At 36.8% G+C, this 24,636-nt stretch overlaps 1 protein-coding gene across 1 annotated transcript in view; it reads left to right on the forward strand.

The window, feature by feature from the left end:
* The window catches only part of LOC127697044 (potassium channel subfamily T member 2), a 145,034-nt gene that overhangs the window by 223 nt on the left and 120,175 nt on the right, over nt 1–24,636 (forward strand). The window contains exons 2-5 of the mRNA XM_052199920.1: nt 4,021–4,201; nt 5,536–5,700; nt 7,508–7,644; nt 10,128–10,191. Coding sequence (XP_052055880.1) covers nt 4,021–4,201; nt 5,536–5,700; nt 7,508–7,644; nt 10,128–10,191 — 547 coding nt within the window. The remainder of the gene's footprint in view (nt 1–4,020; nt 4,202–5,535; nt 5,701–7,507; nt 7,645–10,127; nt 10,192–24,636) is intronic.

Raw genomic sequence — 24,636 nt, forward strand, 5'->3', positions numbered from 1 at the left:
GATTGGTTACCATGGGTGAGTTACATTTAAAAATGTACAAACTGAATGCTAAGATGTACATTGGGTGATATTTTGTAACTTATATTAGATAACAAATGTTTGCATTAGGAAATGATTATTTGTCATCAAAGAGCAGTTTTAATGTGTAATTAATCCAAGTACAGCATTCTCAAAGAATACTTGCCAAGGTCCAGCCTCAGCTTGAAGAGGAGTTCTGAGGAAAGGGTGTCTGGAAGTATACACTGAGTTTTAACAGATTTTCAGAAACATAATTTACATATCATCAAATTCACACATCTTAAGTGTAAATTCAATCATATTTCATCATATTTACTTAGAAACTTATCCCACCACACTCCCAGGAAAGGCAGCTGCTAAACTGCTTTCTGTCTCTTCTCTTGAGATTTCTCATAAACACAATCCTGTGTGCTGTTTTCATTTGACTTCTTTCTCTCCGATTATTTCAGATTATGCTTGTATCTTCTATCAGTATTTGATTCCTCTTCTAGTTTCAACTTATTCCTTTCTTTCTATTCGTTCACTCTGCACCCCTTCCACTCTCCTCTCTTTAATTCCAGAATAGCACATTTAATTGTACTAGTCTGTTTTTGCTATTATACATATTCTTGAGAATGGGTGGTTTCTAAGTGGCATGCTTTTATTTCTCAGATCTCAGTGCTTGATTGTTCAAGTCTGGAAGCTACAGATTCCATGTCTGATGAGAGTGTTTTCTGCATCTCTAAAGTCACGCTTCCTATTCACAAGTGTTTTGCTCATTGACTTCTCTAACGTTCTCTGTGCTTAATGCTATTACATTAGATATTCAAGTTCCAACTGCAATATTTGAGAGGACACATTTAAGTTCATACTTTTCTTCTGAATTAAAAACAGGCAAGAAAGCAAGCAAACACATTTCATTACAGCAGTAGTTCTAAGTCTTAATTTACTCTATCAGCAAGTAAGTTCAAAACCCAATAATTGAAATCACCTGATATCCTTGGATGAGGATAGTTTCCTCCACATCAAAAGTTCTAAAAACTCCAGAAGAGTTTGTTCTTCGAAACTTGGGAAGCCTTAGCTGAAAGGCTTTTCTGGGAACAGTCCACAAAGGAATCTTCACAGTTTAAAGTGTGGGAGTGCTAGCTCTCCCAAGTGTTGCATGCTTGTTGCTGTTCAATTGAGTTTTCTGAGGAAGCCTCATACTTAATTCCTTCTAGACATTATCCTCCTGGAGCCTTACTGTATTAAGGGACTTCTCTCTGTGTAGAAATATTAAAGGCCTTCTTTTATATTTAGATGAGGAAACTATTCCAGGACTATATGCTCTAAACAGCTGCTCTTTTTCCAAAGAGATCACTGCCAAAGGTTATTATGTTTCTTCTAGAGGAATCTTGTCAAACCCATTCTTATGTAGTCTTGCACTTGGACGCAATGAAGAGAATCAAGAGCTCTGTGTCACACTGAAGGAATCAGAGAGCTAAGGTTACTGTGAACATAACCCAGCAATTCTGTACATGCCTTGGGTTACTCACTTAAAACAACTATAAAATCCCGGGCCATGTTATCCTTGGCTTTGGGTAGTCATGATGGTTTCAACAATCTCTGCACAGACTTTAGGATCTGTCTTCTATTGTGTGGATGAATAGCATCTGGCTTCTGTTTTCTCTCCTACCCTTGGTGTTTTCTAATGAGAAACGTTTTTATTTTCACAATCTGATAGGGTGAGGATCTTCTAAGCTAGGTCATGCTGCTGTCCTTTTGGCTATACCCAATTCTGTCTTCTCTGATGATTTTTGTACACCATCAGTAGATGCCATAAAACATTCAAAGTACTTCTCATAGAGAATCTCCCTAAGTTTCTAATTTATCATTCTTAAATTCTGGCTTTCATAAAGTCATGGATTTAATGCTTTATAGTTATGATACTGTGTTACAAATATTGCTTTCCCTCTGCTTTCTAAAAAAAATATTTTTTCCTCCAACTCATCAGGATCATCCTCAATGTATATTGTTCTACCAACATTTTACTGACTCTCTAATCTTCTGCTAGAATCCTATTTTCCTGAACCCTGAAAGAATTGCCACCATCACAATTTAGTGCAATGTCGCTCTTTTCTCCGTGTTCCCAGTTTTCTAGCCTCTACCCATTTTTAATTCCCAAAACTGATTCGAGATGTATAGGTGTTTGTTAAGCCTAAACCCAGTTCTTAGTTTTGATGTATGTATCATTTCTGAAGATATACATGAGAATGAATAATTTATGTTATATAAATTTCCATTTCTATCAGATTCAATGATAAGATGTCACATATTAAAGTCTTGCCCAATTGGTCTGGTAAGGGCCTTCTCTCTTATTTGAAGACAATGTCTTCTTGCTCTATCATCCCATTGCATAACGTAGAATGATTGAACAGGTTGATATGCTCATTATCTTCCTGTTATAAGAGTGGCTATCCTCAGGTATGAGAACACTACCCTCATGGTTTTTTTCATCCCATAAAGTCTCTACTTTTATATGAATATGGGATATATCCTTGTGCAAATCATGGCAGTTGCATATGGGTTTTTTTGTTCCAAATTTATTGCAACTCTTCAATGTGTGCAACATATTTATCAATCATAGTTTTCTACTTGTTAATTTTATAGTCAAGTAATGGTGCTATATCTGTTTCTATTTTAGTAATTCTAATTTGTGTACATCTTATATAATTAAGAAATTCTATATGGAATCCTTTTCTGTATGAGATGTTTGTCTATCTGTAGGTGTTTGTCTTATAATGTAGGCTTTCATTTGAGAGGTATTTGTGTATTAGACTGCAGTATGGCATAATTGGCTGTGTAATTTATAATAAGCAGAACAGAAGTTTGTTCTATCCCAGTCCTAAAGTCTGGGAAGTCCAACATAAAGGAGCTTGAAATTGCCTGAGTTCTTTTTATTCCATTGTAAAATTCTGGGAACAAAATAAAATATTGTGAGGATAAAGAAACATTATGTACAAAATATGATCCCTACAGCAAAGATCTTCCGACAATAATGGTAATAATCCATTTAATGAGGGAGGGGTATCCTCAGGATTTCTTTTTTTTTTAATTGGTGTTTATATTTTATTTTATTTTATTTTTTATTATAATTTTTTATTTTCTATAGTCTTTGTTTACATTCCAAATGATTTTACCTTTCCTGGTTCCCCTCTCCCCGTAAATTCCCTAAGGTCTCTTCCCTCTGCCCATTCGCCTATCAACCCCCTCCTACTTCTCTGTCCTGATGCTCCCCTACAATGCTGGAATAAGCCTTTTCAGGATCAGGGACCTCTCCTTCCTTCTTCTTGGGAGTCATTTGATATGTGAATTGTGTCTTGGGTATTCAGAATTTCTGAGCTAATATCCATTTATCAGTTACTGTATTCCATGTGTGTTCTTTTGTGGCTGGGTTACCTTACTTAGGATGATATTTTCCAGATCCAACCATTTGCCTAAGAATTTCATGAATGCATTGTTTTTAATTGCTGAGTAGTAATTCCATTGTGTAAATAGTCCCTTAGGACTTCCTAAAGCTTTACCCCTGCTCAGCACTGCTAGAATAGAAGATGAATATAGACTAGGTTTTTGGCAGCAACAGTGTTCAACCTGTATTTGATTTTCATTGTATTATTAATAAAAGTATATCTACATATACATCAATATACATTTATTCATCCTAAATGAAATGATAAGAGACTTTTCCTATTTTGACAGGTATTAGAAATGAATAGGTTTGTATTGCCTTCACATGCACTAAGTATCTCTGAGATCGCTAACTTTTTTTGGCTGTTAAAATAAAATCATATCTAATGTTTGTGTGGTAAAAATTATTGTCCATATTGTTTGAGTAAAATTATATATAAATATATCAATTATAAATTTTTTAAGATATCTTTTGGTTTTGAAAGAATAATATGAAAAATAATGTCTCCATGGTGTGATTCTCAGTTTAAATGCATATCTTCTGTTTATTTTTGTGTTTGTTTTTGTTCTTTTAAGCATTTGTGGAATTCAGCATCTAGAACGAATTGGCAAGAAACTCAATCTCTTTGACTCCCTTTATTTCTGCATTGTGACGTTTTCTACTGTGGGCTTTGGGGATGTTACTCCTGAAACATGGTCCTCCAAGCTTTTTGTTGTTGCTATGATCTGCGTTGCCCTGGTAGTACTCCCAATACAGGTAACAGAACCCTGATAACATTTGTAGAGATGTGCAAAGCCATGTAAAATTGAAACTTTTATATTAACAAAAAAGAACCTGATTATTTAACACTGATATTATAAGATATGTTATGAATAGTTTAAGGAAGTGCTTATATTATTGTAGAAATGTTTTCAGAAATTTTATGAAAATTTCCCTTTTCCCTCATTGGCACCAGTAATAGCTCACATTTTATTCAATTATTCAACATTTTTTTAAAAATATAGCTTATGTGATAATGTTAACCATTAAATTATTTTAAATTAGAGGATGTTAGATTAAGGATTATATTTGGAGAATAAATAAGAAAGGGAAACCAAGGCATTAATTGTTTGTGCACATTATCAAGCATTTAGAGAGACTGGACAGGTCAGAGATATAATAACAACCTGGCTCCAGTTCATTTTTACAATGAGTCTTGGTTTCCCATAAATCAAGAACACGATATGATAAATGCAAATTAAACCTGCATGCTCATTATACAACCTTCGCCAATTCACACTGTCACACCTAGCTCCCAGACATTCCTCTACGATACCATCCAGTTCACTATGGTACTCATTTTATATTTCTAGCAAGGGGCATTGCGAATGTTAATGTAGCTGTCACCCCTTGCATGATATGAGCACAATGGGACTGAAGACTTACTGTCCTTCAATCTTACCAGGCAAAGTTTGCTTCCATTATGTTCCTAATTGGGCTCCATCAAGCCCTTCCTGCAGGTTAAAAATTTTCCAGGTTGAAAATTCAGCCTCCTGGCCACTTAATTCCACAGCTACCTTTGCCATAAGATTGCAAACTTCTTAAAGGGAGAAGTGGCAGAGCTGTTAAACTATATTTAATGAATGGCATATTACATCTTACTTTCCTGGACACAAAGCAGATGGACCCTTCATGGTCTGAGATGGTATAAGAATAAAATCATTCTTTTTTTTTTTTGGATTTGTTTTTTTCGAGACAGGGTTTCTCTGTGTAGCCCTGGCTGTCCTGGAACTCACTCTGTAGACCAGGCTGGCCTTGAACTCAGAAACCCACCTGCCTCTGCCTCCCAGAGTGCTGGGATTACAGGCATGTGCCACCACTGCCCGGCGAATAAAATCATTCTAATGTGTTTCTTTGGAGACCTGAAGCCCCTGGGCCTCATTTAAATCCCCGTGGAAATCTTGTGGTCAGCCTGTTGAGTAGAAGTGGTAATTTGATATTTTAAGGGTAAGATGCCGTGGACTGTGGACCTAATAATGGCTGTGGCGTGGTATTGGGCTTTCACTTTCATATAGGATGCTTTTCATTCACGTGTGGAACATTCATTACAGTTTGAACAGTTGGCCTATTTATGGATGGAGAGACAAAAGTCAGGAGGAAACTATAGTCGACACAGAGCTCAGACGGAGAAGCATGTCGTCCTGTGTGTCAGCTCCTTGAAGATTGACTTACTTATGGATTTTTTAAATGAATTCTATGCACATCCAAGACTACAGGTACATTTGAATTATGTCGTGCACAATATTGAATCATACTTAACAGCACATTAACCAGTACTGCAGTCTGCATCCTGACAAACTTTTATTTATACACATATATTTAAAAAGGGGTTAATGAAAGACTACAAATATAACTGGGCACATAATAAAAATGCTGAAGAAATAAATAGCCTTGAAAATGCCTCTGTACCTATGCCAAAAGACAGGTGTGACTTGTTGTTGTTGGAAAGAAGGATATTTATTTGACTTAACAGATTTTTTTTCTCCTCTCGGGTAAGAGCACAAATGATAATTTCATGAAGCAGTGAGTTTTAATATAAAATATAATAAAAAATGAAATGATCTGTAAAATTGTAGTTATAAGTTTTGTTGATTGGAATGCAAAGGTATGGGAATTGTTTTTGTAAGGTTTTAATATTATGTGTGTGTTTACTCTGTGCTATGTGTGTTTTGGTGTATGTGTGTGTGTGTGTACGTGCGTGTGCGTGTGCGCCTGCATCTGTTGGTATGGGTAGCTGCAGAAGCTAGAATATTGTGTCAGAACCCTGAGGGTTGATTTGCAGGCTCTTGTGAGCTCTTCAGTGTGGGTGCTAGGAACCAAATTCAAGTCCTATGCTAGATCATCCAGCACTTTTAATTGCCAACCCACCCAGGGCCCTCAATGTTTCCTTTTCTACATTTATGATTTGGAATGTGACTAACCACTACTTAAGTCCTTTTAAATGATAAAACATGAGAAAATAATATAAGGAAACAGACATATAAATTCAAAATTGGTGTGTGTGTGTGTGTGTACTTAAAACCTTTACATATTTCAACTTTTTAGGTTTTTAAGACAAAGTTGATTTTGATAAATTTTTAATGCAATTAGTTGAGTTCAAAGAAGAGTTGTTTGTTTTGTATTTCCTGAATTTGTGTGAATAAAACCCGATACAGTGCTAAATGGAAATATATTCCATAAGTATTGTCAGAAATGCATGGTATCTTGACTTAACACTATTTATACCCTGTCTTATGCTCTTCATTTTTCTATACATTTTAATATTCTTTAAAAATATTATATATTATATTAAAATGGAGTAGAAAAATGATCTTTCAATGAGTAACTGTTTAGTAATAATATTAATATCTAAATTCTAAGCATTTTATTGTAGATATATTTTAGAGCAACCAAATAAGGAATAGTTACTGGAGAAGTTAAATTCCTATAGATTAGCATTAAGTCATTGTATCATTTGGGATGCACTTGCCAAGTCTCAAATGGTGATACACTTTGAAATATTTTGATGTAAAATCAATTTTTTATCACCTATCATTTTTCAATACAAACTCCAAATTATATAAATATTCATCAGAAGTTTCTCCAAGATAACTAGTTGATAACAAATATTAATTAAATGACTGATAAATTTCATTACGAAAGTAACACTAAAGTGTGCATTGACTCTTGAAACTTTTCTGTCTCCCATTTTTGTAAAAGTAAAATAGTGTGTATTTTACTAAATTGAAGGTGAAAACTAAACTGAAGGCATGTACGGCATGCACTCCATGATTCCTTTTTCCTGCGGTACCAATGCCATTGCAATAGCTCAGGGTAACTATCTGCATTTCTCCCATTATGTTTATCGTAGTGCCATTCAATTTCTTACTCAATTTCTCTAAATTTAAATGTACTTCTTTTCTGTTTTTCACCAAGAATTTACTACGACTTGATCATAATTAAATAAAAGTTCTAAATTATTTTGTGTAGGATGACATAAAGCCTAACTGTGTCTGTGCCATTTTTTCATTATACCTTAAATAGGATTATTATGTGGTGATTTTGTGTCCCACGGAGATGGATGTGCAAGTTCGGAGGGTGCTTCAGATTCCAATGTGGTCCCAGAGAGTGATCTACCTTCAAGGCTCTGCCCTCAAAGATCAGGATCTCCTCAGAGCAAAGTAGGACCCTTTCTAATCTCCATTTTCAATCTTTTGAAGACTTCTCTCTCCAAATGTTTGCCGGCTGCATTTCACATGTATTTAAATATAAAATAGAGCTCTGCTTAGCTAATTTTAGAGTAACGGTGCTAAAAGTACAGGCTCCTGTTTCTTGCTTTGGTTTTAGGGCAGATATTTAAGATAATAATTCTACATAATGCAGTAAGACATCCCCATGCTGGAATTATCTTTGCTGTCAGAGATAGACAAGAGGTATTCAGACTCCCTGTTAGAGACATCTCCTAATTTCACAATTCTGGTTATATTTTCCAGGACAAAATCTTGGACTCCATATTATATGAGATATCAAAGCCACTAGTCAGGGTATGAATTGTAAAAACTTGGAGCAGTCCTGACCAACACCATTTCTCTTGCAAGGGTCAAAGTCAGTAGAGTCCTCTGAGCTGGAAGAAGCAGGATCTTAAGAGGTCCTGCTGAGTTGCTCTCAGATTATGCAAATGCATGTCAATAGGGCTTAAACGCTGGTTTGGGCTGTTCATTTGTTGTGGGAATCTGATCTTCCTACACAGCAGTAGAGTGTGAGAAAGGGCAGGGAAGACTGAGGTCACCTGAGATCAGGACTAATACAAAACATCTCCCTTGGTTTTAAACCAGGAATCACTAGTGGTGGAGGATGGGGGTGCATGGAGTGGAGAGTCGGGTGAGGGTTACACAATGCCTTCTGCTGCATTTAAAGTTTTATGTGGGTCTTCTTCCTTTTTGGATGTTCCTATGTGCTTCTTTAAATGTGAAGGTTTCCTCATCACAGTATTTAACCTTAAGACGTTTTGTTTGCCTGTCTCTCCTAATGACCCAAATGATGCTAAGGTACTTAATAGTAATGCATTCTGACATCATTTTTGATTATGAGTAAGTAAATTTAGCTGAGGTTTGTTTTATTTAATGATTTAATTTAAGAAACAAAACACTGAACAGAAATTACCACAGTAAAATGAACAGTAAATGTTGGAAATTTAAATATCGGACAGCATACATTTTGCCTTAGAGTGTATCTCTGCTAAACACTCCATGTGGCACTTCTACAAACAGTCAGATATTCCCAAATTCTCATGTGAATTGAAGACTTAGCTATTTCTTATTTGATATCTGTATAATTATTTGGGTGCCTAGAAGATGTTTCCTCACTGGTTATCTCCTAAATCTCTATATTCTGCTGTCTCTGTAATCATCCTCCTTAAATTACTGTGAGTTGCGTGCTTCCCTCAGCTCATCCAGTGTGTGGATAAGCCTGCTAGAGGTGGAAGGTTTTTCTTCTGGGAATTAAATCTGAGCTCCTTGTTTTTAGCAAGAACTATGTCAGATAGATGCTTTTTAAATTTGACTATCACTACCAGTAATGAAATTATTTTCCACAAAGGGGTCACATTTACAGAAAGACCTTCATGAAAATTGAAAATGAACAAATTAAATAAAAGGCATGAAATGGGGACTGTTGGCCAGCTCTCACTGTTCAAAAAGCTGGGCTATGGCACGCTCATTTCAAATCCTAACTTAATAGATAATATTGAGGATTTAATGTTAATTAATACATTCTTCAGCATAATTCCTCATGCATGAAGCAAGGAGTAGCCGTCTCCAAACCACAGGTCAGTGGCATGACTTCACTGCTTTACTAATAATGATACTTAGAAAATGTTATCCAATACCCGTGTTATTTAGCAACCTCCCACAGTACTTTCTTCAGAATTGTTTTATTTGGATTAATTTCCTGGGCTCTTTGTTTCTCTTCTCCAGTGAAAACAAAAGTGTTTTTGAAGAATCTAACTTTATCACAGTGTACCAGAAAGATTAAAGCATTACTCAGTTGAAAAATAAACATTCTTATGTTTTTAAAAACTCAACTTAGGAAGGACTAAAACATGTTCTTTAGTTACTAACTTTAAGAATTGAAGAACATTCATATGATAGAAGGGGAGTTGGAACAGAAGGTTGAACAGTTTCCTGGAAACAAACAGTGGGATTTGTTTTAAATCTACTAAGCATATCTGTGCCCTCTCTCTAATTGAGTCAGTGAAGTGGAATAAGTTAGCCATAAAATAATAATAATGTAATGATCCTAGATTGCAAAACACATATTAATTAAAATATTATATCTAGATATAAACATATTTACATAAATATACATATATGATTAATATATACATACATAAATATGTACACACAAATATATACATATATAAATATACATATTTAAAGGTAAATTAAAATCAGAAAATGAGCAAATTCAATTTCTTTTTCTGCCATAAATTCTGGAGCTGTATGAGTATGCAAGTTATTTTTCTCACAAGTGTCATCATGCTCAGTAAGATAGCCAGCTGTTCTTTAAGCTTAAGGACACACACGCTGGATGTGGACCAGGCATTGTCATAGTCACTTCCATAGCATGCGTTTCAATGAGGTTCCTGTTTTCTGTCTGCATTTAGGATGGACAATGCTGAGGCCTGTTTCATTCTGAGCAGCCGCTGTGAAGTGGATAGAACATCATCTGTAAGTTTCCTTACATCCCCTCAGTAAACTGTGGATTTCCCCCAAACAAGATTTTAGCTTAATTTGAGTCCAAAAAATAAAATGGAAAAAGCAAACAAACAAACAAAAAAAATCTAGCATAATGAAACTTTGTAACCTTAGGTTTTCACTACAATTAAGCATGTATTTATTATCTGTGATTACTTTAACACTAAAAACATTGTCCATTGTGACAACAAAAGTGTTTTCACTAATTTTCTACCTGCTTTCAACTAATCTTCTAAACACTTCCTAAGAAATACAGTTTTTTAGAAGGACCTACATGTCCCAACTTCAAATGAAAGCAGATGGCTCTAGCAGCTTATAATATTATAATAATACCAATTGGAGAATTTACTTTTAAGAAATATATACTATTTTGAAAATTCTTTTGAAGTTATTCAGAATAAGACCTGGAAATGTGCAATGTTTAGAAAGATTACTGGGGCTGTTTTTGTTAACTTTTGACTTAACAGAATTTCTGTGATGTATTTTTAAGTCCAAACTTCTCTAAATCAAACATATTTAAAGCAAATCTAATTAAATACTGAATAATGATTTAAGCTTCTAAGAGAGTTTTTATTTTTTTGGTCCAGTTGTTACCCCCTTTGTGGTCTGCCCTCCCACAGTACCTCTTCCCATTCCTCCTGCCTTCTGTCTCCAAGAGGATGTCCTCCATCCCCTCACTTCTAGGCCTGTCCACTCTCTAGGGTCTCAAGTCTCCTAAGAGTTTTGTTCTTCTCTCACTGAGACCAGTCCAGGCAGTCCTCCCTGTATGTGCCAGGGGCCTAGGGCCAGTTTGTGTATGCTGCTTTATGGGCATACACATATACTCAGTGTCTGACAGATTTAAGGTACCCAGGTTAGTTGAGAGTGCTGATGTTCCTATGAGGTAGCCCTCCTCCTCATCTTCTTCTACCCTTTCCCTAATTCAGTCACAGGGGTCTCTGATTTCAGTCTATTGATTAGGTATAAGTATTTGCGTGTTTATCAGTCATCTGCTTGTTGGGCCTCTCAGCAGGCAGCCATGCTAGGCTCCTGTCTGTAAGCACACAATACCTTCAGTACTATTGTCAGGGCTTAGATCCTCTTCTTGAGATGGATCCTAAGTTGGGCTGGTCACTGGACTACCTTTTCCTGTTTCTTCATTTTTGTCCCTGCAGTTCTTTAGACAGGATTTGATGCCCTGTCTTTCAACTGGAGGCGGACTCTACAAGTTCCCTCTGCCCATGGTTGGCATTTCATCTAAGGTCCCTCCCTTTGAGGCCAGGTCTCTGGTACATTCTAGCTGGTTCACCCATATCCCAAGCCCCAAGGTTGCATATTGCTGTTCATTCTGCTATCACTCAGGGCTCCTCATCTGTTTCTTCTGCCTACCAATACCTGATCATGTTCCCCTTTTTCACTTGCCCTCCCCTCTCCCACCCAGCTCCCTGCCACTGCCTCCAGTCATTGCTTTCTTCTCCTTCCCCAGTGGAACTGAAGCATCCTTACTTGGACCTTTCTGCTTGTTAACATTCGTGAGGTCTGTGGATTGTATCCTAGTAATTCTGTACCTTTTTTTTTTACACTAATATCCACCTATTAGTGAGAACATACTATTCATGTCCTTTTTGGGTCCAAGTTACCTCACTCAGGATGATATTGTCTAGTTCCATCCATTTGCCTGCCAAACTCAGGATGTCCTCATTCTTATTAGCTGAGTAGTATTTATTCCATTGTGTAAATGAACCACATTTTCTGTATATATTCTTCTGTTGTGGGACATCTAGGTTATTTCCAACTTCTGGGTATTACAAATAAGGTTTCTAGGAACATAGTGGAACATATGTCCTTGTGATATTGTGGGGTATCTATTGGGTATATTTTCAGGAGTGGTATAGCTGGGTCTTCAGGTAGAACTATTTCCAATTTTCTGAGGAACTGCCAGATTGATTTCCAAGTGGTTGTACCAGCTTGCAATTCCACCAGCAATGGTGTTCTTCTTTCTCCACATCCTTGCCAGGACGTGCTGTTGTTTGAGGTTTTGATCTTCACCATCCTGATTGTTGTAAGGCAATATCTCAGAGTTGTTTTGATTTGCATTTCTCTGATGAGTAAGGATTTTGAACATTTTTTTAAGTGTTTCTCAGACATTCCAGATTCCTCTGTTGTGAATTCTCTGTTTAACTCTATTTTTGATTAGGTTGTTTGTTTGTTTGGTGTTTTTTTTTTTTTTTTTGATCTCTCCCTTTTTTTGGAAATTGGCTTCTTGAGTTCTTTAAATATTTTGGATATTAGCCCTCTATATGATGTGAGGTTAGTGAAGATTTTTTTCCCAAGCGATAGGTCGCCACTTTGTTCTATTGACTATATCCTTTACGTAATAGTAGCTTTTTAGTTTCATGAGGTCCTATTATCAATTCTTGATGTTAGAACCTGAGCTATTGGAGTTTTGTATAGGAAATTCCCTGAAAATTTTAGGATGGCATATACACAAAAACTTTCACAGGAAGGAAAGCAAATACAAGAGCCAAATAAATACACTTAGAATAGGGTTTCCTCTCACACCTCTCAAGTAGCCCAATTGTCAACACCTTTAGATCATATTCTTGCATTCTGATCTGTGAGATATTAGATTTCTGTACTTTAGGCTGAGTTTAGGGAGCTTTATCATAGCAGTTCAGAGCCTAATCATTTACTATAACCTAAATAAATGATGGGAAAGTTCTAAAATTATTCTTTTATTTATATCTTCAAAAGTCAGCATGAAGAGATGAATCTATGGACACCAGCATGCACTGTTCTTATAAGAACCCAAGTTCATCTATCTATTGCCTATAAGTCCAGGCAGAGGAGGTCTGGCACCACTCTCTTTTGGCTTCTATGGGAACTTCCATACATGTCCCCATATACTCACAGATTCATGTTCATTCTGTTTCTCTCTCTCTCTCTCTCTCTCTCTCTCTCTCTCTCTCTCTCTCTCCTCTCTCTCTCTCTCTCTCTCTCTCTCTCTGTCTCTCTTTCCCTCTCTTTAAAGTAAAATTTAAAAGTCCTTCCTCTTCTCTTTTTATCATACATTATTTTATTCCAGATTTGTCTTATTCCATATAATTATGACTTGAGTTTTGTAGAAATAATATTTAATAAATAAATCCCATCTGCAGGTTCTCTACCCATCTCAGTAGTTTTCATTCCTAAATGAAAGGCACACATACACACACAGCCTTTAATATTTTGATATGCCAGTGAGAAAAGTAGCTGGGCCACTGCCTAGTCCCCACAAGGTTAATCCACCTCCTGCCAATAATCCCGAATAGTTACTAGATTATATTCTATTTCGGCTGCTCTGGACTCAGAGGACTCTGCTCCTCTAGGCTGTGGCCTGTGCTCCCCAGCTCCTTGACATGGTGGCAATGCTCTCTGTTCTACACTCTTCTAAGGCATGGCGTCTCTCCTCTCCTCTATATTCTCCCTGCATGGCAGATCCCCCTTTCCTTCCTCCTCCTCCTCCTTCTTCTGACACCAAACCATGGAGTCCTAAGATCCTGACTCTGTCTGCCCTATCCAAACATAGCTGTAAGCATGCTTATTTAGCAATCAGAGCCAACTTGGGGCAAGCCCCCTCAGTGTCTTAAGTGTGGACTCTGTTATGCAATTTTAGAGACCCAAATTGACATTAGAATACAAGCAGCTTTAGATTAAACCCACTCCAGTGGTTTCCTAAATAGTTTGGCATAGAAATGCTTCAATCAGATCTGATAAAGCAATGAATTTGAAATGAGCATAATCTTCATCTTCTCTGATTGTTTTACATGTAGCTGTCAATCCTGTGTCCTACACAAGGTTTCTTGATTTAATAGGTCTTACACTTTTTCAATAAGGAGCAGGAAAGCAATTGCATACAGAAATAAATATGTATCTATTAGAGTTCACTTTAGAACATAAATTTGGGAAACTTTCATTGAAATAAATGTAATCTATTTACTCTCAATTTTAGTAAATTGACAAGAAGTTAATAAAAATACCTAGGAAGACTAAGGTTAAGAAGATGAGGCAAAACCAGTAGAATTCTGAGAGGTATAAAGCAAGTAGGTGAGTGGCAACTGACTCATCCAGAAGGAAGTTAAAATTTAGGTTGAGAGAGGAAATTACAAGCAGTCTGTTGTTGGCAAGAGGAGCTGAGAGGCAGTGGCAAAGAAGGGGACAGATGTTGCTTAAAGTAGAGCTTCATGGAGGACTTATTCAAAGTCAGGGAAAGGAGTGGATTCCCTGGATCTCTCCACATTTGCATTGCTGATTACTTTCTGAAACCTAGAAAAGGCATTCTATTGGGGCATTTTGTTCCTTGAATCCTCTACTTTCTAAGTCAGAAAGTAAATTGGAGGGACCTAGATGCTTACTACATCTTAATAGATTCAGAATAAATTGTCCATTATCTTCAATGTGCATCTTCCAATGTCTTGGGGAATTAGCTCATCATAAGTGAAAATGTGGTCTATGCAGGTGTGTGTGTGTGTGTGTGTGTGTGTGTGTGTGTTTGGATATATAAATAGGCATGTATTTTTGTATTTATATGAGTATAAAATTCAGACTTCTAAGGTGTAATATTTAATCAGAGGACCATATATGCTACCACCCAACTGGAATCCCACTCTATCTTTTTCTTTTTTCTTTTGGTTTCATTTTTAATTATCATACAACCAATAAAATAAATACAACATGGTACTATTAACAAGTCAGCTCAATACATGAAAATGATTTAGTATATTTTGAAGAAAATCATCCTGCTTGATTTCCAGCATGAAGGCTAAGGATTATAGGAATGTGGGAGCCCACAGGATGGACTTGTGCCTCCAGGTATCCCCCTAGGCTGATGACCTCCAATCCTCTTTTCTCAGCCCATTTTCCTTCCTAAAGTGTAACCCAAGGTCTCCAGTCATCTGCTGGCTCCCTCTAGTTGACCAGAATCCACCCTTGTTTCAGTATGTTTCAATCTGAATTACATTTTGCTCCTACATATATTCAGTCAATAGGCATCAGTGGATATTTTAGGGGATTACTAAGAATAACAATAATGAAAAAGAATGAATGAACACAAAATTCATCCCAAAAAGAAAGGAGAAATCTGGAGGAGAAGTATGCTATAAATGTGGATGAAGAAATCAGTTTTACAATACTTATTCAGAGGATGTTGCCATTCAATAAACATCTTGAGTGTAATGTGAGCTCATGCTGCATACATCAAAAATAATAATAGATTACAGAACAGAGCAAAACAAAACAATTAAACAAAACTCATGGAGGAATTATAGAGAAAATTCTGGAAATAACAAAGGGAAAATTTAGTAACTGGCCTAGAAGGTAAACTTAAGGCTCTGGACTGAAGAAAAATAAACTACATAATAAAACTAATTCAGCATTAAGTGAATGAAAGAATATCTGCATATTAAGAAATGAAGAGAGGGTGACAGAGAACCAGTTTTATGAGTGAATCCCATCAAGAGTAGAAAATATCATTTCAAGCCAATCAAATTTTATGGCTGAAAGTCTCCAATGTGAAAGACTTGCTTTTTGCAGCATAATGGATATAAAATAACAAAACTTGCACTGGGAGTAAATAGGAAAGAGAGGGATCAAAGCTGACATAAGGAATACTAATCAGAGAAGCTGAAGAAGAAACAGAAATTAATTAATTAATTAATTAATTGATACAAATGGAGAATCTAAAGCTAAATATGTCTCCATGCCTTTTATTTGAGTGGTTTGCTCTAATTATGTACTTGTGTTCTTGCCAGTATTATGTAATGAAATGTCAGCAAGCAAAAATCATTTGAAGTTTCATATATATATATATATATTCATACTGATATATACATACATACACATCTATATACACACTTTCACACATATTTATCTATCTATACCTCTTTCTCTCTCTCTCTCCCTCTCTCTCTCTCTCTCTCTCTCTCTCTCTCTCTATATATATATATATATATATATATATATATATATAATATTCTAGGAGGCTAGAACTATAAAACACAATTATTTTCAAATTCCTAGATATGTTCTTTTACACTTAGAATTCAATATCCTAGGATTTTTTTCTCGAAGTAGGTAAAGGAACATTATTGGGTATTGAACAGATTAGTTTTCAAACAGCAAACAACTCTTGGGAAGATACGAAAAGATGTGGTTTATCAAAATCTAAGTGTGATTAAAGCAGTGGTGAACAATGATACCCAACAGAGGTTAAGAACATAAAAGTTCTCTTCCATTGTTACTGGGAAAGTGAGTCTTGAGCCCACAGCTGTGCATCAGTGTCTATTTGCAGAGTAATCTCACAGCACATGGAGGGCTGCCCATGAAGAGACCTGAATTTTTTGTTCTTTGATGTGGGTGAATATATTGGAAACAGATAGACCGTGTTGCACACAGAACACTTACAAATTCATGGTCTTGCTTCCACTCTTCCACAGTTGACTTCTATTAGCAATGTTGCCGTAAAATTGAAAATAATGTCAAAATGATTCCATTAATATGATCCCCCATTTTGGATTGTCATACCAAGGACCATTACTATAGGGCCCCATTGTGTGGGACCAGCCAAAGTAGATATCTGACAAGGAAATCTATTACTTTGGGACCCGATTCTGGACTGTGGCCTCCTGAACTGACAAAAGTAAAGTCCTCTGGTTTATAAACCACACAAGTCTGGAGTACTTTGTATTGACTGCCTAAATAGAGACTATATACTTTGCATCATGATTGGCAAAACAAATGCCTGAAGTACAGTATTCTCTCACAAGAACATGATCTAGTACAGATTGATTTGTAGCTGTGATGCTCCCCCTGCCTTATCAAGAGCAGTTGTCAGCAGTTTGAATGCTCAGTAACAATCACTTCTCAATTATTTTTGAACTCCTGTCCAAAGACTGGAGCATGGGAGGTAGACATAAGGTCAGGTAAGGGAAAAGAAAGGTATACTTTTCTGTTATGGGAAGGCAATAATTAATATTTTAAAAGAAAATATCAAGTAATAGTAACTAATAATGTCAAATTTGAAAATAAGGCAAGAATAAGAAAATCATCAGTATTGATGGCTTCAAAGTAAATGTTGTTTTATACAATAAGATGAAAGAGGAAACTCCCCCTGTATTTTATAAATGTTATAGAAATGGTGTCTATTTCAAATACATATGCATATAGCTTTAAATGTTATTTTAACTACATAGGATATGGAAGGTGATTTTGCTTTAGCAAAAATAAATCATCTGATGATGATAATTTTGTGTAGAGGAGAAAAAGTGTTCTGTTCTTTTTTAATCAGTTTTATATAAACCTTGAAAGACCAGTAAACAAGGGATGAATTTGCAGTGGAGCAGCATGCATGCTAACATTTGTTCATGTGTTTTAAAATGTAACTCTCATCCTTAAACTTGGTGGACATTTTTTGTTTTATTAACATCTACAATTCAGATTGTAAGAAAATCCAAGCAAGAACTGGTAAAACAGATAGCATACCTCATGTGCTTTATGGTTTATTTCAGTGAAAAAAAAAAAAAAAACCAAAAACCAAAAATCAAAAAACAAAAAACAAACAAACAAAAAAAAACCATGTAGTAAGTACTTAGTAGATTTTGTATAGTATGTTAATTCTTAGGAAGTGAGAAGCTATTATTAATATCACATTTAGGGTCCCACAAACAAAGAATATTAAGGTAGTATCATATGGATCCTGGTAATCTAATGGATTTAATAGAAACACATAATGGCACATGCACCCCACCCCCAACCCTATGAATTCACTAAGGCAACAACATCTCTCCTCAGTTTTTATTTGGGCATTTATAGACATACGGGAATGTCTACCCCCTTTGACAGGAAGAACCTTTCTGTAATTTGTTATAAAATTTTTCAGGCTATTTCTCAGGAACACTCTTTTGGACACAGCAGCACATTTATATTTTTTTTGAGTATCTTCTTCATTTATATTGCCAATGGTAAAACCTTTCCCAATTTCCCCCTGCCAAAAAACCCCCTCCCCAAAGATTCCTTACCCCTCCTCCCATCCCCTGCCTCCATGTATATGCCCCTCTACCTGACACACACCCACCTTTCCCCCAGCCCCCCACCCCTTGTCTGTTTCCCTTTGTTGGGGCCTCTATTGAGCCTTTACCTGACCAAAGACCAGTCCTCCCATTGATGCCCAACAAGGCATTCCTCTGCCCCATTTTTGGCTGGAACCATGTGTACCCCTTGGATGATGGTTCAGTCCCTTGGAGTCTTGGGGTGTCTGGGTGTCCAAAGTCATTGTTCTCTCCATGGGGCTATAAACCACTTCAGCTCCTCCGGACCACCCTCCAGATCCTCCGTTATGGACCCCAAGCCAAGTCCAATAGTTGGCTGCTAGTTTCTGCCTCTGTATTTGTAAGGCTCTGGCAGGTCCCTTCTGGAAACAGCTATGGCATGCTCCTTTTGGTACACGCTTCTTGTTGTAGTGTCAGGGTTTGGTGACTGTTTATGGGATGAATCCCCAGGTAGGGTAGTCACTGGGTGGCCTTTACTTCAGACTCTGCTCCACACCTTGCCTCCCTTATTGCTCCTGTGAGTATTATGCTCCCTTTCTTAGAGGAACCATAGCACCCTCACTTAAAACCTCCTTCTTGAGCTTCCTGTGCTGGGTAAATTGTAACTTATTTATTTTGAGCTTTTGGGCTAGCATCTGTTTATTAGTGAGTGCATACCATGTGCATTCTTTTGTGACTGGGATACCTCGCTCAGGATGACACTTTCTAGTTCCATCCATTTGTCTAAGAATTTCATGAATTCATTTGTTTTAATAGCTGAATAGTAGTACTCCATTGTGTATATATACCACAGTTTCTGTATCCATTCTCTGATGTTCTCTGTTGAGGGACATCTGGGTTCTTTCCAGCTTCTGGCTATTATAGATAAGGCTGCTATGAACATAGTGGAGCATGTGTCCTTATTACATGTAGGAGCACCTTCTGGGTATATGCCCAGGAGTGGTATAGCTGGGTCCACGGGTAGTACTATGTCTAATTTTCTGAGGAATAGCCAAACTGATTTCCAGAGTGGTTTTACCAGCTTGCAATCCCACCAACAATGAAGAAGTGTTCCCCTTTCCCCACATACTCTCTAGCATATGCTGTCCCCTGTTTTTCATCTTATCCATTCTGACTGGTGTAAGGTGGAATCTCAGTGTTGTTTTGATTTGCATTTCCCTGATAATTAAAGATGTTAAATATTTCTTTAGGTGTTTTAGGGCCATTTGAGTTTCCTCAGTTGAGAATTCCCTGTTTAACTCTGTACCCCATTTTTAATAGGGTTATTTGATTCTCTGGAGACTAACTTCTTGAATTCTTTGTATAAGATCTAGAAAGAGCAATTCATCTATTCTCAAATTCATCTGGAGTAACAAAAAACCCAGGATAGCAAAAACTATTCTCCACAACAAAAGATAATCTGGGGGAATCACCATTCCTGACCTCAAACTCTACTACAGAGTGATAGTGATAAAAACTGTTTTGTATTGGTATGCAGACAGGCAGGAAGATCAATGGAATAGAATTAAAGATCCAGAAAAGAACCCATACACATATGGTCACTTGATATTTGACAAAGGAGCTAAAAACATCCAGTGGAAAAAAGACAGCATTTTTAACAAATGGTGCTGGATCAACTGGAGGTTTGCATGTAGAAAAATGCAAATCAACCCATTCTTATCTCCTTGTACAAAGCTCAAGTACAAGTGGATCAAAGATCTACACATAGAATCAGACACACTGAAGCTTATAGAGGAGAAAGTGGGGAGAAACCTTGAACACATCAGCACAGGGGAAAAGTTTCTGAACAGAACACCAATGGCTTATGCTCTAAGAACAACAATCGATGAATGGGCCTTTATAACACTGCAAAGCTTCTGTAAGGCAAAGGACATAGTCAATAGCACATTTTTTATTCATATCTTTTTAAAACTGTTTTTAGTCTGGGGTTTGGGAGCAAGTCCTCCAAATCAGAAAGACTTATTTAAAAAAAATAAAAATCCTATAAAAATATGCTTATTATCTAACCACATTATATATTTTGTTGTATACCTAATTATATCTAACTATACCTAACCGCATTGCTTGATAATCAATGTAGTCTCATGTTATGATATATGTTATTTGATGGGAAAGCTTGTGTTGTTGCTATGCAAGTCCTTTATTTTATTCATTATAGAAGGTGCTTGAAAAATTCTTCCAGCCTGCAGACCTCCCTAACCATCTAAGGCTAGCAGGAGAGTAGAAAATATTGCTCTTTGATTCTTAAGTATTTAATAAATACATCTTTTTATGCTTTATAAAAGAACCATACCTGGTTCAATGTTTTTTTCTGGACTAGATGTTAAATACATGGGGGTTTGGTCTACAAACATTATTCCAGCTGTCTAAGTTCTCGCTGGGTGGCAAGGCCATGAAGATATTGAAGCATGTCCCATTATGAGTTTTTAATCTCAGTATGGTGAATCACTTCATATGTAGGAAACTTTTGTTTTATTTTAACTTAGCGAGTAATGAGTTTTGTTCACTTTATAACTGCTCATGTGCGAATCACTGTATTTTCTGTGTGTCTAGTGCACAGTGAGTTTCTTAGAAAGGCTAGGAAACTTAGGATGATGATGTACTCTGACCTAAATTTATATTTTCTATTTGGCTAAGGATGATGAAGTCTCTATAGTTTGAGTCCAATTTACTCATCATAATTATTTGGTACATATCCATATTTATATGATAGTGTTTATGCATTCTTTATGTAGCCAGTCCATTCCTAGCCTCTCTCTTTGGATACTCTGATTTGATAGAAAAATCACCAAACCACTGCTGGAATAACCATGTAGACTCAACGTTACTTTGAGGGGTAGAGGAAAGTTTCTAATAATAATATATCAGAGGGCTTGCTTTTATAGAATGAACAAACAGTAGTTGAACAGCTTACATGAGTGATGCTTCTCTTTCCTTAGGCTTAATTTCAATTCTGATGATAAAAAAGTGAAGCCAGTGATTGATGTCTGGGGATTTCTAAGGATGACAAATTTTAGGTTAGATATAGAAAGACTTCAACTTTTAATTAGTTAATTGATTGATTGTTGGAAAATAGATTGTTCTCTCATACAATTCAACCTGATCAAAATTTAAGCTCCCTCCATTCCTGGTAGCACCCCTTCACCTCTCCTCTGTCCCAGATCCACTCCTTTTTTCATTCCTTTTGAAAAGAACAGGCCTCCAAGAGACAGCAACCAAACAGGACAAAAGGGATAATACACTAAGGCAAGAAATAAGCTCTCACACAAAAGTTGGACACAGCAACCCAGGAATAGAGTCCCATGAGCAGGAGAAAGAGTCAGAGATCTACCTGCTCCCACTGTTAGGACTTCCACCAGACACCAAGTTGACCGCCAAAGCATATATGCAGAAGACCTAGTGCAAACCCATGCTGGTCCTGTGCTTGCCGCTTCAGTCTCTGTGAGCCCATATGAGCCCTGCTTACTTGATTGAGTGGGCTATGTCCTCCTGGTGTCCCCTGTCCCCTCTGATTGCTGCTATCTTTCTTCCCCAACCTCAAATGCATTTCCTGTGCTTTAAGGGGGAGAGAGTAGATGGAGACCTTCAACTTAGATTCTCTTTCCCCATAATGTCTAGATATGGGTCTCTGAGTCTTCTCCCATCTGCTGGCAGGGGAAGGCTTTCTGATGGCTCCACATTTACACATTCAATAGGTTGTGTGGATGTTCTCCTCTACAGTGCTCCCCATAATCCCAATCAGTTTGTAAAGGGTAGCCATCTCTCCTAGCATTGGCCTAGGTTGTTTGGTTATCTCCATAAATCCTTCTTGGTCACAACTCAGCCTAATGCCACTCAGTCCCACTATTACAAGTCTTTTGTGGCTACAAGAGATGGCCAGTTGAGACTCCTTATCTCTCACTACTAGGAGTTCTTACAAGGATAATCCTTATGGCATGAGCTAAGTTGGAATCTCAAAGTAGTTTTAATTTGTATTTCCCTGACTGCTAAAGATGTTGAACATTTCTTTAAGGGTTTAATTAATCATTCCAGAGTCTTCTATTGAGAATTCTCTGTTTAGAACTATATCCTAATTGTAAATTGGATTATTTAATATATTGATGTATTTTCTTGAGTTATTCTATATTCTGGACAATTGTCCTCTATCAAATTCTCAATTGGTAAAAATCTTTTCACATACTGTAGGCTGTCATTTTGAACTATTGACTAAGTTCTTTGCCTTACAGAAGCCTTTTCAGATTCATGAGACCTCATTTACTAATTGTTGGTTGTAGTGCCTATACTGTCCTGTGGAATATTGTTCTGGTGGCTTGGGGTGGCAGGGCAACAATGAGTTCCAGGCAGCAGACTCTGGAGACCAGCATCTGGATGCAGATTTAGTTCAATGCAGAAATTCACTGGCATATATGCATACATCATCCAATCAGCTAAGTACATATTGCTCTATCATCCAATGAGCCTGGATGATGAACAGCCTATGTCATATGAGGGTCTATGTGAGGAACAGCATGTCTTGAAAGGTTCTGTGGACAAAAGGCTGGAAGCATACAGCACTCTGGCCTAAATGCGATTTTGTGGGTCTCTGGCATGTAGAACCCCATTATGTGTCATACAGTATATTAGTGTACTTAAACAGTCACAGGAGTCATTTGTGCTTTTCCCATTTCCTGTCTCTTAAAGATGCCATCTGGAGGATTTACCTAATAGTACAAGTGAAAGCAATTTTAAATCCTGAAATGCTCCTCATTGACTAATAGTTAAGATGACCCATCAAATCCCATATGCCCAATTCATGTAGATATCACTTATTTTTCACCTGTTCCCATCTGACTTTATTTTTTGTAAGAGAGTATTCACTATTCTAGCCTTAGGCACTCTTTAGAGTCCTTCTTACCAACTGCTTGTCCATCTGGGTCAGGACAGATAACTTTCCAAAGGCATGAAGGCTGCACCAGTGGAGGTCTTCTGATTGTTCCCTTACTTGTTCCATTCTGTTCATTACTAGATTTATGTTCTTAAACTCTGAATAGTTTATCTCTCAGCCTGTGCTGTTTTTTTTAATATTCCCTTTTATATTTTAGATAGTAATAATATCTAGCTTGTTTTTCTGGCTACACATGACTCTTATTTCTTTCTCAGCAATATAACAAATACTCAGTTAAATTATACTCCATGTTTAATTGTGTCCTCTCCCTAGTAATTTAGTACATAGCTTATTTGCACATGAGTGTTTACAGAGCAATCAAGTTAAAATTGCACCACCATGGTAGGCTTCTTTCCATTTTGAGTAGTGTGCTTATAAAATGAAAGTCAGAAGCTAAACAAGTCAGAATGCCCTGGGTATATGAATCCAATCATTTCTGATGGGCAGAGGAATGGGACAGATGGTTCTTCATTGCTCTCAGAAGGAACCATCCATTATAACACCATGGTTTATGACTTGCGACATTTAGAATAAATGCCCAATGTATTTTTAGGTTTTAAGTTCCATTGAATGCTTGAGTGTACATACACACACACACACACACACACACACACACACAATTATTGAAGCTCTAGTAAAGTGATACTGATTTCATCACTGAGAGAATAGAACTTTTAAAGAAGAAAAAGGCAAATGGAAATAGCTGAAATGAAGTGAAGGCAGAGGAGGTGAGGCTATGTGAGTGACAGGGAAAGCACCAGATGCGTACTAATTCTAAGGAGATTTGCTTAAGGGTAGGACAGACAAGAAGATGGCTACAGAAAGACTCTTGTTGACTGAGGCTGAGAACATATTGCAGTAAGGATATCTTGATAGAAACAATAAAACTCACAGTTACTCCAGCTGAAGCCACAAATGTGGCAGCAGATGAGGATGATTGTGTTCTTATGTAAGAAGGAAGATGACGGCGTTGAACATTGCTATTTAACTAGGATTTTCTTGATGTATAATGTGAAAGAGGACAATTGCACACTGAAGCAGACTTAGTGTATAAAGCACAGCAGGCATGTGGTATACCCTGTTTGTCACTTTAAAATATCACCTTTGTTTGAATGTGAAAGTCTAGGCTGTTCTATGGGTACATGTCAGATGACTCTAGAAGGATGACTAGTTCCAGGCCCAAGAAGGGTTATTTAAATGAGAGAAGATCACTGTTCATATCTATATAGGGGGGGGGGGGTGGCTGAACTGCACTGATTTGAGAGTAATTATTGAAAAGAGATATAATACAATGTGTCACTTCATTAAATGATTGTTTTAAAATAACAGTAGAAGAGTTTGAGGTTATGAAATTTAAAGACTACACTGTCATTTTTTATGTAAGAAAGAAGCTGACGGCGTTGAACATTGCTATTTAACTGGGATTTTAAC

Source organism: Apodemus sylvaticus, chromosome 12 (genome assembly GCF_947179515.1).
Source record: "Apodemus sylvaticus chromosome 12, mApoSyl1.1, whole genome shotgun sequence".
Taxonomy (NCBI): Eukaryota; Metazoa; Chordata; class Mammalia; order Rodentia; family Muridae; genus Apodemus; species Apodemus sylvaticus.